Here is a 16,257-nt window from a genome sequence, read left to right as displayed (position 1 = left end):
GCAACCACTTAGCTTCAGAAATGATGTGAGGGTAGAAAAAGGCCACTCTGCTGGAAATTGTCACTCTTACACAAGCTGGCTCTATTCAGTTCCCTGATCAAAGCACTGCCTTATAGAGAAAGTCGATTTGCACGCCCCAGGACAAAATAATCTAATTTACAAGCAGAGGCTATAGAACTTTCTTTATAGAAGAGGAGCAAAAATATAATAAATAAATAAAAGGAGCATACAGGCACAAAGCGATTCCAAAGATCATATTCATTCTTGTGTATATATATGTGTGTGTGTCTAGTATATACACATACATGCAAACATATATATTGAAATACTTGCTTAAGAAGACAGCAGGAAGAGGAATTTGGTTACTCTAATCATAAGGCAAGTTTGCATTTGTCAGTTTAAACAGTTTCATAAAGAATTATTCACAAGAATTACACCAGCACCTTTATGAAACCTATGGTGCTCTAGATAAGAGGGTGAGTCAAATTTCAAAGATGCAGAATGAAATTAACTACCTGCCTTGAAACCAAGAGCCACTCAAAACTTATTTTTAAGGGGGGGGGGGTGAAGGAAGGTACCAATATTTGCTACAACTGTCCTCTTTTTTTGTTGAAAAGGCTGAGAAATGTATTTCCTGCCAAGACATTGCTAACAGTGGGAGAAATCCTGGCTCTACTCAAATAAATAGGAGAACTCCCAGGGACTTCAAATGAGGACAGGATTTCTCCTGGTGGGATTTTCTCTCTTTGATGTCCTGAAGCAGAGCAGAAGACGTGAAGCATTAACCTTAAATAAATACATATTTTGTAAAGCAATGGAAGTAGCGAAGAGACCGAAGAATATCTTGCCCTCAGCTACCCAATCTATGGCTTGGATAGGCAAGAAGCAGGCATTTTACAGTGACCCTTCATAGGACATGACAGAAATGCTTCTAGAAGACAGATCTGTAGTAAAGTGTGTTTGTTGTATAGAGGAAGAATATGATTTCCACCCAGAATTTATCCTTTTAAGAGTTGTGCCTGGAAACATGTAATTCCAGATCATGCAAGACACAGAGATGTCTGTAACAGGGAAAGGAATCAAGCAATAGGTCTAACCACCCTGGTGCACACAGACATCTGCAGGGATTTTGGAATACATCTCCCCCATCATCCCTAGCCAGCATAATCTATGGTTAAGTGTGGTGGGGATTTGTTGTACAAAACATCCAAAGGGTGCCAGGTTGCCCTTCCCCTGAAGGCAGAGACAAGGAAAGATTCAAAAGAAGTCCTGTTGGATCAGGCCAAGATTACATCTGGGTCTGCAGTCTTTATCGAAGAGAAAATAAGCAGAGAATTCTGAAAACTCACAAAGAAAAGGATCAAATGCAGTCAACAGATAGCCTCCATGCCAGCTCTGGGCAAATGATAACTAGAGCAGAGCTAAAGGTTGGGTCAGCTGGAGCCATGTCCCATTGCCCATGCTGGCTGAAGAGGAATGAATCTGCAAATCCAACTTGCAAAGGGATAGAAAAGGCTGAAGGATTTATCCAAGCTACCAAGGAGGTAGTTTTTCTACAGACCATGGAAACGTTTGGGGGTGTGGAATAGGGGCAAGGGTTAAGGTAGAATTAAAAGTTTCAGGTTCAGAACTAAGATTTGCCCATTTTATCGGGGATTTAACTATCTGGAAATGCCCCCGCCCCAGGAGGTGAGGGTACTCTGCTTTATAGCACTTGCATAAACACCTTTCTTTGCTGCTAGCATCTTAGTTTGGTATTTGTTGTCCAGCACCCACATATTGACCAACTGCTCTGAACATCTCTCCAAAATGGTGCAAACTGGGGAAAGACTCTCGAAGAAGGGCAGAGGACATGGAACCCACAGATTACAGATAATGATCAACGTTGGGTGACTGGAGAAATGTCAGGCATGAGGGCCGGTCAATCCTTGGATGAGGGGCCCCCAAAGATTACCAGCTGTTGTAGATTATATCTCAGAGAAAGTTGACAAAGCCGCCTTTGAATAGTGCTTGCCTAGGACACCCCTATGAAGTTAATGGAGTTACTATAAGTTGACAGTTCAACCATATGGCATTTCTCCTCCACCATTTAGGTGAAGTGGAACCTCCATAAACATCAAAGTAACTAAAAAGTTACAGTTTCTGGGCAAGAAGAATGAAGCTACACCACATGACCCTTGCCATAATATACCTTTCATAGTTAAAAGACATTATTTTCACCATTAACCTCTGCCTTAACAGCTAGATATGGGTTCCATGTTACACAAAAAACCACAAAATTTAGTCCCTTTCCTACACAGACATTCCTGCTGAGTTAAATGACCAAACTCGTATAACACAGATTTCTGTGTTTCCTGTGATCTAAGTTGATGACTAGAAGAAGCCTAAAACATAAGGCCTACTACTTCCAATGAAAACATGTCCACCTGGACCAGGTATCCCTAACATCTAACCACTCTTCTTGGACAGGAAAAATGAAACAAAGGCTGATCATAACCACTCAACCATTTCCAAGACTTCTCTGCTTTTCCTATCATTTCAAGGCCACATATTTTAGCAAAGTAATCAGTTGTACTTACCGGAAAGTGAGGTAGAGAAACTTGACCATTGGCCTTGACACTACGATGCATTTCCCTCTGGAGCTGTTTTTTGCTTCCAAGTCTATAAGGAGGGATCCCATCACTAAAAGTGGGGGAAAAAACCATAAAACATCAAAGGAGGGGTCAATCAAGACATTCTAAACTGCAGTTAAACAGACATTTAAACATTTTTTCAAGGAACAGTGATTAAAACAAACTAGCTCTACTCCGGGCCATGATGTTTCAGATTATTTTTTTCTAAAGCAGAACTTGATAGACTTCCTCAGATGCCCTTGTACGGCGCGGACATTGTGTGGCTTTCCAAGTTGCTGGACCACAACTCCCAGAAACCCTCACCAATACTGGCCAAACTGGGATTTGCTAACCAATAATATCTGTAAAGCCAGACATTTCTGCCCCTGTTGTAGCTGCAATGGAGTAAGGAGGAACAATGAAGAAAAGGGTTAAGTACTCTTTCAATCTGGCCCCATAAAAAGATGGAGCCAGGCCAAAAACAAAATCAAACTTTCAGTTAATTCATACTTGAAGAAATTGTTCCTTCATTTCCACATTTAAACTCCAGTAAACAAATAAGAATTTTCTGAGCAAACTCCTGAAGACAAAATGAAGTATGCTCTGTTTGTTAGGTACTATTATCTGGTTCTTATGGCTTCCCAACCCACTTGCTCCTTATTATTTCCATCACTTTGTTGAATTTAGATGACTTTTTGTGCACTAGGCTAGGGAAAACAAGGAAGAAAATACACAATTTAAGTTGGAAGCTCTTTTTTAGTCTGCCAATGCATATCAAAATGATGTACTAACTGGTTCACTGTGCTATGTTGAAGCAGGAGCAACATGTATCGACTGGTGCAGATTTTAGACCCATTTATACTGTAAGAAGAAAGACAGAGGACTTTAGGCCCTTCCAGATTGCCTGCTCTCCACAATCAGCTTGCTCTCCACAATTACACTCATAAAATAGGAGAAGAGCATGGTGTGTTGCACATATATAGAATAAACTAGCCAATGGTTAAGAATGCTAGAGGTTGCAATGCACCAACATCTGATGAACCATGTGATTGCTATTCTGAAGTGAATAGATGGTTTCTTAAGCTGTTAGTCCTCAAATAGCAAGTCCTCTTGAACAGAGTGGCACTTAATTCAAAGAATACATAAATAAGCACATCTGCCAAATTCAGAAATGTTTCAGAGCTTCTTTCAGTAAAATTCATTCATATAGTATGAGCCTATACCTGCAGACTAATATCTGCAATTTCACCTACTGACATCCAACAAAATACTCTCTAGACATTTTCTAAGTCTTCCAGGTTCTATGCCATGTTTCCTCTGAAAATTACCACAGAACCACATTGGAGGATGTAGCAAATCCCTACAGAGGATGCCTCTTTAGGAATTTTCTGGGTCATCCAGGGGCATCTGTATCATAAATTTTGGCAAGTCATTCATTCCACTAGGGTTCTCTATTATCAAATTCAGGAATGTATTCAAAAAAAAGAGAACACACATTCTGAGTACAGCTAAGAGGATGACTGGTTGTGGAGAGCAAGCAAAGAGGTAAAAAAAGATCTATAATCTAGGAGGGCCTAGTGTCTAACCTTCACAGTGCTGTGAGCAAACTACAGTCACTCACCCTCAGATACAATTATTCCCATATCTACCCTAACAAATGGGACAACTAGGCTTACAAAGATGTATGGCATAGGTGGGAATCATGTACTTCCATATATTGTTGGGCTGCAAGTCCCATCAGCCCTGAGCAGTGTACTCAATGATGAGAAATGTTGAGATCTATAATCCAAGAACCTTTGGAGGACTGCATGATTCTTACCCCTACATGGCCTTTCCCACTTCACTCAAAGGCCACGGTTTGCATCGGCCATGGGGAACCCTTGATAGGTCACCTTTTAAGCTTCATTTGCATGTTCTCAGTCAAAATAATATTTCAAGGCCATGCTACAGAACTCCCCATAAATTCATACCAGAGTGCAGAAAAGCTAAAAGCCTTTTGAAGGTTGCTTCAGCTGCAATTCCCATCTACCACAGCCAGTAGTGAAAAATGGGAACCATAGGTCAATGAATTCAGGAACGTGGGAAGCTAGCCCTTTTTGCCTTACACTGATGAAGACTGACCAACCTGATCATTTTGAATCCTGCTTAGGTGTTTTTAACCTTACTGGGTGGTTATTCAAGTAATTTCTTTCCTTTACTCAGCTTAACAGTAAATCAAGCACATCAAGGTATTATTTTCTTTTTTCCCACTTCACAAAGAGCCTTATACTTAGCTTTAATGGTTTCCCCCATTATGAACCAGATTGGGAGGTTGTAACCAATAGTCTTAAAGTACATGCTGATTTATATTAAAGCTGCATATCTGTTCAATTCAGAAGGTATAGATCAAGTGAGTGAAGAGAAACAACCCACTTCCACGTTCTGTTGTCAAAAGTTTTTGGAGCTTTTTTAAAATGTGGCATTTCATTCTGAACTCTCAAAAACCCAAATGTAAGTTGGTATCTACTGAAAAGCATTCCATTCAGACCAAATGGCTTGTCTTTCAGCTGAGTGCTCAGTCCTTTCAGCCTCCCAAACAAATGTGTTTTAATACCACTTAAAGTTGTTCTATAGAGCCACGTCTTGAGCGACAGCGTAGCACACAGCTGCCTGATTGCCAGGATGGCTGCCTGCTGGAACACCAGCACTTCTCCAACATTTGCATTGGATACATATTGTTTTCTGGAAGCAATTTAGAAAGGTCGAATTTAATCTACAGAGGCCAAAACTCTTAAGAACCCCAAAGAGACTGCCTTCGCTCTTACAAACATCTCATTGCAATCTTACAAGACTGTTAGAAAGCTATATTATCATGCTGCTGGATGAGCTGTTCCAGTGGCAGAATACAGTACACAAGAGACATGTGACATGGGTCAAAGCTAAACATCTTTTTGAAGCATTACATTTTCTCGTCTGGTGCTTTTTTGTTGTGCATTTGTGTATAGCAAAATGTATATACCATTTTCAGTATCAGGGAAAGCCTACCTAGTTTACAGAACTAGTAAAAACAAGTTAATGTGTAAGGAGTGCAGCTAAAGACAATGTCAAAAGATGGTGCCTGCCAACCAGAGTTAAAGAACCCGACCACAGCTTTGGCTAATCCAACATTTCTTCTAATTGGGAAGAAATGCATTGAAATAAATGGAATTTAAGAATTTTTATTCTTTGCAGTGGATCTACATTTGATAGTAATTAAGACTGGACTTTGAAATGTCTCACAGGCAAACCAGGATCTCAGCTTTCCTGAAGACCTTCTGCCTTCAATTGCATATGTTCATTTTCATCTCCACAGTGCAGCAGCTATACAAAATGTCTTAATTCAAGCATCATGGCAAAATGGGATTAGCAAATGTGAAGGTTTGTAAATCAGCATCAAATCATGATTTGATAACCTGATTTGGCAATTTTGTTTTTTAAAAAAACATGGTTTTTGAGCTGATAGCAAGTGCCTTTGACTGCTGCCTTCTTTGCACAAACTCTGCTTACATTAAAAGCAATTTCATCTGAAGCAATGATCAGTTAAACCAGAATCAATGTCTGGCTTACTACATTAAGCCACAGTTCCACAGTCAAGACATAAGTGCAGAATGATGAGTCAATCCAAGTCAGGGAAATCATAGAATCATAGAATAGTAGAGTTGGAAGGGACCTCATGGGCCATCCAGTCCAACCCCCTGCCAAGAAGCAGGAAATCTCATTCAAAGCACCCCGACAGATGGCCATCCAGCCTCTGCTTAAAAGCCTCCAAAGAAGGACCACCACAGCCCGGGGCAGAGAGTTCCACTGCCGAAATGGTAACCATGAATAATATTGTGGCACCATAAAGACTAATATGTTCTATCTGGAATACCCTTTCTGAAAAGTTATAAAAAGGAAGGGACCTCATGGGCCATCCAGTCCAACCCCCTGCCAAGAAGCAGGAAATCTCATTCAAAGCACCCCGACAGATGGCCATCCAGCCTCTGCTTAAAAGCCTCCAAAGAAGGACCACCACAGCCCGGGGCAGAGAGTTCCACTGCCGAAATGGTAACCATGAATAATATTGTGGCACCATAAAGACTAATATGTTCTATCTGGAATACCCTTTCTGAAAAGTTATAAAAAGGCTGCAATCTTTCGTGATCCTACAGTAAAGGTGACAAATGCTATCTTTGTCTGTATTAATAGAGGCTGTATTTTCCAAGCCAGGAGAGTAATCGTCCCATTATATTGTGTGCTTGTCATACCTCATCTATCTTACTTTAAAAAAACCTTGTTAATTTTCAAGATGCTGCTGATATTATTTCCCATTTTTGCTGCAATGGATTAACACAGCTCCACCTCCTGGAATTTGGAAATCATGGCTTATGAAACCTGGATGAATGTCCAACTCCCATCATAAAAACAAACAGCTTGGGTGAACATTTCATAAAGCCAAAAAGATGTTTAAGTCAACGTAGAGATTACATACTTGTCTCTCTCTGTGGCATGCTGTCCCATGTTGCTATGCTTTAAAATTGCGTGACGTAATTCCAAGTAAACTGGGTTTCAGGGAAAAGAAACAACATGCCATTGCATTCCCTCCAAACTTTGCTGAAATTGTGCCTTGGGAGATGCTGTGCTCCTATTCTGATGCTGCTAACTATAGAAACGTCATCATTGATATACACATACCATGTTCTTTGGACTTCATTCTGTTACCTATACAATATAAGACAAGACATTTTACTGCATTTTACACTCATAGTTCTCTTTGGTAGAATTCTGTCAAAGAGTTCTGCTCATACTGACCATCACCTTTGGCCAGGAGATGGGGGGTTCCTTCCTAACTATATACTGTCTATTATATATTTTTTGTTTGATACTACAAAATATGGTTCTCCCTCCTGCAGTCATTTGGTGCTATAGGCAATTTTCTGCAGTGGTTTTGATTTTTGTTTGTGTTGATCTTTGGTCTGGTTTGCTTATAGCTGAGTCAAATGTAGTAAAAGAAGGGAGTTGTAGTCTATCACCATCTTGAAAGGCACAGCTTGTCTACACTAGAAATTGAGGGTGATAAGTACCTCCTGATATTTCTCACTCTCTTTCAGTACTTTGGATGATGTGGAACTGATATAATTAATGTGTCTCACCTGGGAAATTCTTCTGAATAGAGTAAAATGTATTTTTATTATATCAACTGGGAATTCAAAAACTCCAGTGGAGAAATGTAGGAATGCAAACTGAAGGCTATAATCCTATACATACTAACCTGGGACAAAGTCCCACTGAACTCAGCAGGGTTTACTTCTGAGTTGTCAAGTTTAGATCTACTGTATATACTGAAGTATAAGCTGAGTTTTTCAGCTTTTTTTAGGGCTGAAAAAGCCCTCTTCGGCTTATATGCGAGTGAGGGTACTGGTCGGCGTATACTTGAGGTTATAGGTAATCACAGTTGGATAGTCTTATCTTAAATTATAGATTATGTAAATATTTAAAAACATTTAACCTACCGATGCCTCTATTAATGTAATTTTATGGGTATCTATTTTTAGTTTTATTTTTGAAATTTACCAGTAGCTGTTGCATTTCCCACCCTTGGCTTATACTCAAGTTGGTAAGTTTTTTGTGGTAAAATTAGGTGCCTTGGCTTATATTTGTCAGCTTATACTCAAGTATATATGGTACATTTGATCACCAATTAACTAGTTACTTGCCACACAGCAAAATACTTCTGGGACACATTACCTTGGCCAGACAAGCAGTCCTGCCACAAAAGCAATATCCATGGCATACTATAGCAAAAACAAACAAATAAAACAGGACAGCTGAACCATCAAACCAAATAAAGTTTTTTTCCTGCTTTCTTACATTTGCTAACTTTAGTCTTTAGGTGCTGCCAATAAAGCCAATGCACAAACAAGAAAAAGACCATTACACAATTCCCCAACAGATCCACAAGTGAAATGGCAATTATGAATGTAAGACAGGAGAGGATGCCATTCCAAATCTCCATGGGGAAGGAAATTTAAACTTCACTGCTTTGAAGGCAGAACAGTATCACAGCGATCTTGGACTTGACAAGTGTTTCTACATCCTGGGAGAGAGGGCAGCAAAGTTCTGTCAAATGTGGCAAATCTGTCAAGGCTGTAAGGAAGGAGAAGAAGCCAGGCCATCAACTTCCTTTCCACTGTTTAGATGAACTCACAAACAGCAAAAACCCCATCAAGAACCACTCTTACTCTGAGTCAAAAATAATTTACAGGGCATCAATGGATAATAGGGCACTTTGGTACAAAGGGGAAAAAAGAGGGGGGAAAGAGACTATCAGAGGAAGGAATAGAAGAGATTAAGCCTCTGTCCCATGTAGACTTGCAGAGTAAAACAAAGCTGTAAGATCAACAAATCTGACACTTCTATCCACCTCACTCAACTTAGACAGTGAGGAAAGCTGGTGAGAGTTGTAGACCAACAATGTCTACAACAATGTTCCTGTTTTCAAGTACAGCTGACCTTCTGAATCCAGAGATTCAACCATTCGTGCTTGGGGGAAAATTATTTCAAAAAGCAAATCTTTATTTTGCCATTTTATGTAATGGACACCAATGCATATAACTGGAGCAACTATAGATTTTGATATCCAGAGAAGAGCCTGGAATCAAATCCCAGGAGATATCAAGGGCCCCCTACACTGGGGAATGAATGAAAGCAAATTTAGGAAACAGAAGGAGTTAAGGGGATGAGTGAAGTGATGAGCAACACATGGAAAGGACTTGTGGCATGTGGCTTGTCTTCATGAATCTTGTTCTTGGTCTTTGTTCCAGCACTTGCATGATCCAGAGTAGCAGAACTGGGCAAAATCTCTGGCTGAGACCAGGAACAGTAGCAGTCCATTTAGAGACGCCAATAGTGGGCTTGGAGGAACAAGTTCTCCAATTATTACTAGATACCTGGAAAGAGGAGCAACTAGCTACAGAGCACATGCTAAAGTAAACGACAACAACATTACGGTCCATAGACCAATCAGTAAATAAACAGTCATTTTGAATTCTCCCATCTCAGGAGAAGTTCATTGTACAAGATACAGCTACATGGTTTCAAGTAATAACCCTATCAGAGGTGAGTTGCTTCCTCAGCCTTGTTGCCACTGCGAGGAATTTTGCCACTATGAGAGTCACCCTGTGGCACTTGTCCTCTAAAAGATATCTAACAATCCTCTGCGGGAGATGGCTAGTCATGTGGGACAGATATGCTAAAGTAAAGATTCTCCTGCCAACGCTAGCTTTTTCGAGTGTTATACAGCACGAGACAAATGTGCAGCTGAACACTAACCCAACATAACTCGGCCACTCTGCTTGTGAAGAAGGAAAAGTTCCTTGCAATGAACACACAGCAAAAAAAGATTCCCTTTAAGTCTTCCATGAAGCACTGTATCTCTCTCAGTCTCCCTGACACCCTTTACCATTCACAGAGCCTTCTGATCATCCCAAATGTTTTGAATACCCCTTAACCCAGTTATTTGGATAAAAGAGGGTGTCCTTTTAATTGGCTTGCTAAAACAGTCACTATCTTGGAACAAGATGTTAATTAAAATTAAATAAAAAGCCCTGGTGAATCCCATTTCAGGAAGAGGGTGACATTACTTAACAACACAGCAAAACAGAACTGGGAATCCTAATGAGCCCTAGAGGACTCTCAGGCTACCATGTGGAAGACAGAAAGGCATGGGAAAAAAATAAGAATGCACAATACTGCAATGAAGAGAAGACCTGCACATGCAGCTTGAGTTTAAAAGAGAGACAGATTTGTTATTGCTGTTTATTGCTCTCAGGATCCCTGGAAAGGTCTTTTCCAGCTTATGGTTACACTAAGGAGAATTCTTGGCAGAATTTTTTTTCTGGGGACAAGGGTCCCTTGCCTTCCTCAGTCTGAAAGAATGTAACTTGCTCAAGGTCACCCAATGGTTTCATGGCCAAGCATTCCTACACCACTCTCCAGTCACACAGTTCAATACTCAAACCACTACACCACACCTTGCACATTCAGCTGTGTGTAACATAGGAGGCAGAGAAGTGATGGGACTTGAGAGTGTCCTGTTTTAAAAAAGCCTTGCTTTGCCACTATTTTCCAGATGATATCACAGAGTGGCTGTAAGGCTCAACTAGCATTCCTTCATATGGACCATGTTGAACATCTTGGAAGAAAAGTGGAACACACCCCTTATAAAGATTAGCTGTATCCCTCTTCTACAATGGTAGCCATTGTAACAATTTTAAATTTACTTCAAGCCTGCTCTGCATTTTATTATTTTATTGTATCTTCCGTATTTTAACACTGGGATATTGTAAATGGCTTTTATATCAATATCTTTAAAAAATGTTTAAATATGAAGAAAGCATACAGACAACATATAAATATTTAGAGGCATTTAAAAAATATGAGCCAACCTATCCAAAATGCTATGGTTTTATGTATGGAAGCGTGTTTAAAGATAACTACTAATGCTCATTTCAGTGCAATCTCCTCTTTTTTCTCAGCAGTACAAGACTGGTGCCACAATCCTGGTGTGTGTGTTTTAAATTCTGGGCAGAAAAACTGCCTGGTTTTTTAGGCACTGAGTAGCACAGTTTAATTATAAACATTTTAACTAACCAGTCTGGTGCTAAGCCAATCTGTTTCTGGGGAAACACTGGTTTTGAAGTCTTCTTTCCAGTCAGCTGCCATTTAAGCTGAGCCAATTATCTTAGCCTTTTGACTTAGATGTGCCTGACCTAACCTGAATGTAGTTTCACTGCTTCTTTTGAAATATCAGACTCATGCACATATGCATTCACTCCCATCTTCATTTGGCAATGGCTCTGAAACGGAGCCTGTGATCTTGCCAACATCAAAAGCCTGGTTTGTAAGATAAGGTAATATTTGAAGTTCGCTCAGCAGTATTCCCCTGTGTCCAAAGTAAATCCATAAATAAGATATAACCAAATAATAAAAAGTCCCCTTTCGTCTCTTTCTTTTTCTCTCCTTCCTTCCAATCAGGAAATGGAAATTTACATTTTCCCAATGCTTTGTGGCCAACACCAAAAAGGAGAGAGATTAAACAACAAAAACAAATCCACAACATTGACCCTTGGGGTTAAATCTGAATTCAGAAGAGGAAAGCATAGATTTTTATTCAAGGAAATCCACCTGGGGCTGCCATGAGAACAGACCAGATCATAACTGGCTTCAGAAGTCTTTCTGTTCCTTGATTTGTACCCAGCACACAGCCATTGTGCACATGTATTCATGTGTGTACACACACATATGCAATCTGGCAGCTAAATCGCTCCAGCAAAGAGTTGTGATGTGGTGCCCTTGCATCAAAGGTGGCAAATCCATCACAGCAGCCACGCATTTCACCCTACTCCCCATCTGCCTCTCCCCCACACACATCTGCTGCCCCTCGCCAACCTCACAACAAAACTTTGAAGAACAACCAACACATTCACCCCTCCCACGATTACTCAAGTTTCCCTTCCAGACGCCCACGGCCAAGAAGAAAATTCAAACACAAAACCTTGGCCCACGTGTTGGTGTTCCTCCAATGCCAACAGCTGCTAAAGCAGATCAACATGCTTTTGATTTTAAGAGTTTGGAGCATTTAGCCACGAAGCTCCCAAAAAAAGGGGGACTGGTTCCTATGGACTGGCACACATACACAAACACACACATGCACATCCCCCTGCGCAACTTTGGGAATGCTTCTCTTCTGACCAGACTACAGGAAATTCAAACATTTCTAAAGGCTTCAAGAGGGGCGGGAGGGAGGGAGATGGGAAGTTTAGGATCAGCTTGCAGCAGGAACCTATTTAAACGTGTCTTGAGTTTGGGGCGGCTGCTCTCTAAAGCTACATAGCCCTTCTGGGTTCTATAGAAATCCATGCTGCACCCCGCAACCCCTCCCTATATCTTGAAGCTCCCAGCAGTTTAATCAGGCAAGCTTCCCCTGCTCCTCACAGCCTGTACCGGCTATTGTTATGGCAGGAAAAAACAGCCAGGCCCCTTTCATGCCTGGCTTTAAGGGGAGCTCCTATTCACTTGTTCAAGTAAATTTCAAAGCAGCCTGCTACCCTCTTATCCCCTCTAAGCTCCCCTAGACTAACAATAGGCTGAAAGCGATTCAGTTAAGCCTTTCATCCACCATGCACTTTATTTCTCACTCAGTGCTCTCATCTGTGTAAGGCCCTACAATTGGCATTGCTGTGAAGAGAGAGTATAATCCCAGCCCGGCATGTCCCAAGTGACCCAACACTGGTCCAGAAATGACTAACTCAAATGAATGCTCTGTTGACACATGAGCACATACAGACCCTACCACAGCTAGGCAAGAGAAATTTAAACAGGGATGCAGTTTAACCATACACACACATACACAATCATCAAATGGCAATTCTGTACAATAGTCAAGAAGAAGTTGCTTTTCCAAAATAATTTTTTAAAAACCCAAATACAGCAACAATTCTCTCTACTCATTTAACAACAAAAATAAGGTGAATCCACCCAGGGACTACTTTTTAATATAGGTATTTTCATTAAGGCCATGTATGCATGAAAGGATTACAGCAATGGAGATATGCTTCCAACAGCAGATGTCAACTAACTTCTGATACTTTTTTGTTTGAATTAACTGCCGGATTCACGCAAGTATTGCAAATAGAACCCGAAACAAAGACTCCATATCTGTGTGCTGAGGCTGTTTGTCGTTGTATTCCTCCAAGACATTTCTGACTTATGACAATCCTAAAGCATGATTTTTTTCAGGTTTGCCTTTGCCTTCCTCTGAAGCACAGTCACCCAGTGGCTTTATGTGACAGAGCAAATATTTGAACCCTGGACACTACAGGCAGAGTACAATACTCAAATAACAAATTCTTTGTGTATGACCACTGGAAGCTGAACACAGAATCGTATTGGAAGACCTAGAGATTCAACAAAGGTGTTTTCTCTAAAATGCCTCCAGTCTGGAAGAGGCTGACCATAATATTACAGTGAAGGACCAAGAGATAACATTTCAAATCAAAGCTGTGGATAATCAAATCTGGAAATGTCAAAAGTGCAAATGGTGAGGTACAGCTATACATAGTTGGAGATTCCACAGGATGCAGCCATGGTGGTTAATGTGGAATCACAGTGCTGTAACGGTGCAGCCTTAGATGCCAAAGGTTACATAGAGGTTTGACCAAGAAAGGTTTTATTTAAAAAATGTATCCCTTCAATCAAAGACCAGGTAAGTTTGCATGACAGTGAAGTCTGCTCTTTCTTCTACATAAATTCATTAAAACAACGCTTGCAAGCAGAATTTTACAAAGATTCTGCTTGCGGAAGGGACTTCACTGGATCTGGCACAAGTAGGCCATTCACTCTTCAGGTTAATAACACCCTGAAGTTAAGCAGTAACTATGGGAAAGCACTTCCTAGAGGAAGCAATTTCTTTTTATGGATGTTAATTAGATAATAATAGTACACCTAGTTCTAAACACAAAGGCTGAGTCAAAACTGTGGACATCGGAACAAGGTTATGGATGTTTTTCAAGGGTTACAGGCCGTATTCCTAGGGCCCACTATAAACGGCAGTTAAAGTGTACCAAAAATGTGCCATGACAGCAGACCTTTAACAGGTCTCAAAGCAGAAATAATACCCAAGTCCCATCCCTTTAGAACACCAGCATTTCCTTTTTATTAATTGGAAGGAAATACTTACACACTGCTATCCGTCATTGATACGGAATCGTCAGTCAGAGCATCACTAGATATTTCACTATCGTTTGCACTAGTGGCAGGAGCAAAGACGTAACCAGAGTTCACATGGTAAGGGTTAACAGGATCATTCCTCTTGAAGGACCTGTGTACAAACAAAAAATAGGAAGCCCATTAGTCTTCAAATGCAGGAAATGGACACATTAAAAGAGCAACGAGACAGTTACATAAGGACAAACAAGTCAAATGGCATTACTAACATTCCCAGTCCTTGAAAGTAAACCTCATCAGTTTCAGTGAAGTTCTTGGGGGTAAGAAATGTCTACGTCTACGTTTTCCCCTTTACAAATAAACCATAGCCACCAAATTTCACAGGTAGGTCTACCCCAGTCCCTCAACAATGGTGGGAAAACATGTGTCTGCTTCAACTATGGTTGGACTCTGCTCCCATATCCAGCAGAATTAATGGTTAAAGGTGAAACTATCCTGATTTGGCAGAGACATTTCTGATGAACCCTCCTTCACCCCACTTTTTCAGCTGCTTTAAAATTTGTAGTCTTCTCCCACTTTCTCCTATGTCTTCAGCTTGCAAACTGAGTTCAAACTGCAAAATAATTTAAGTTGAGGGGGGAGGAAGTGTGTCCTCCCCAGTAGACTCAAACACAAGCAAACTGCTGAAATTTCTCCTAGCTTCATGTTCTCCCCAATTAATAAATTTTGCCTTTTTGAACACAGATGTTGAATTTTTAATATATGTGGGGAGAATTGCAACCCAACGACATCTGGAAGACCAAATGTTCCCTGTCCCAACTCTGCCACCTCACAGGCTGTTTTAAAGTCACCAACTATTTACAGGCAGTACCTGATTTACAAACATCCAACATACAAATGACTCAGAGTTAAGAACAGGGGTGAGACAATAGTAAGTGAGAAATATCTACCCCTCGGAAGGGAAATTCATTCCTGGAAGAGTTATCATGTGGGAAAGGTATCTCCACTGAAATTTTGTCACCAATCCTTGTCCCCACAGCAAGCCATTTTTTTTTTCAAACTCCACTGATCACAGGGACAGAAAGTGGAGTGCAATCCTCTGAACAGTAACACAGATAGTAAAACAAACACCACAGGGGTGTTAACCCACCCCAATGCTATCCAAAGATAGATAGATCCTTGGACTGATTCTTTTTAAATCATCCTGCTTCTCAGGAGTTCAGGATAGCATATCTGGAGTGCTCCATTTCTTATTTAGTCTCCCCACAGAACTGTGAGATAGGCAAAATTGAGGATGAGATAGCACAAGTCATGGATAGGATGTCAACCTTTCTTTTCCACAGGTCTGTCCTCTAAATCACTGCACGTAGGATTTGGTACTGTCTCCCAAATAAAGGGAAAACTGCCCCTTTTGTCGCTTGTTCTTGTGCAAGCAGATAAAGATCCTTTAATTTGGAACAATAATAATAAAACTTTATGTATATCCCACCCTATGTCCCTGAGGGGACTCAAGGCCCTTTTGAGGCTTTTAGACTGGTAGTAACTCAAAGCACATTATCTTTTGGTTGCTGTGTGCCTGAATTGTGTTTTTAACTGAATTGTTCACATTTTAATTGTAATTTGTTTATATTTGAATTTAGCACCTTGGGCACTATTTCTTGTGTCATAAAGACAAGGCATATATTTAATAAACAAATGAATGACAATGTGAAAGACTAGAGGTGCTGAGAGAAAAGCTGCCTTGCAAAGCTACTTTAGCACAAGCATCTTCACCATTTTCTTTTCAATGCAACCTTATTTCTCCGTACACAGAAGTAAATCCCCATCAATCTCTATGGAGCATTCTCCTACCATGTTTTCCCGAAAATAAGACAGTGTCTTATATTAATTTTTGCTCCCAAAGACGCACTAGGTCTTATTT

At 40.5% G+C, this 16,257-nt stretch overlaps 1 protein-coding gene across 7 annotated transcripts in view; it reads right to left on the bottom strand.

Moving 5' to 3' along the window:
* The window catches only part of axin2 (axin 2), a 148,863-nt gene that overhangs the window by 20,955 nt on the left and 111,651 nt on the right, over positions 1 to 16,257 (bottom strand). For all 7 annotated transcript variants that reach the window (XR_010003102.1, XM_008116698.3, XM_008116701.3 and 4 more), the window contains 2 exons: positions 14,350 to 14,490; positions 2,580 to 2,682 (listed from right to left, as the gene is read on the bottom strand). Coding sequence is in view for 6 of the 7 variants with exons in the window: in XM_008116698.3 (XP_008114905.1) it covers positions 2,580 to 2,682; positions 14,350 to 14,490 (244 nt within the window). In the remaining variant the exon portion in view is untranslated. The remainder of the gene's footprint in view (positions 1 to 2,579; positions 2,683 to 14,349; positions 14,491 to 16,257) is intronic.

Source organism: Anolis carolinensis, chromosome 2, assembly GCF_035594765.1.
Source record: "Anolis carolinensis isolate JA03-04 chromosome 2, rAnoCar3.1.pri, whole genome shotgun sequence".
NCBI lineage: Eukaryota > Metazoa > Chordata > Lepidosauria > Squamata > Dactyloidae > Anolis > Anolis carolinensis.
This window is presented reverse-complemented; position numbering and strand designations above follow the sequence as displayed.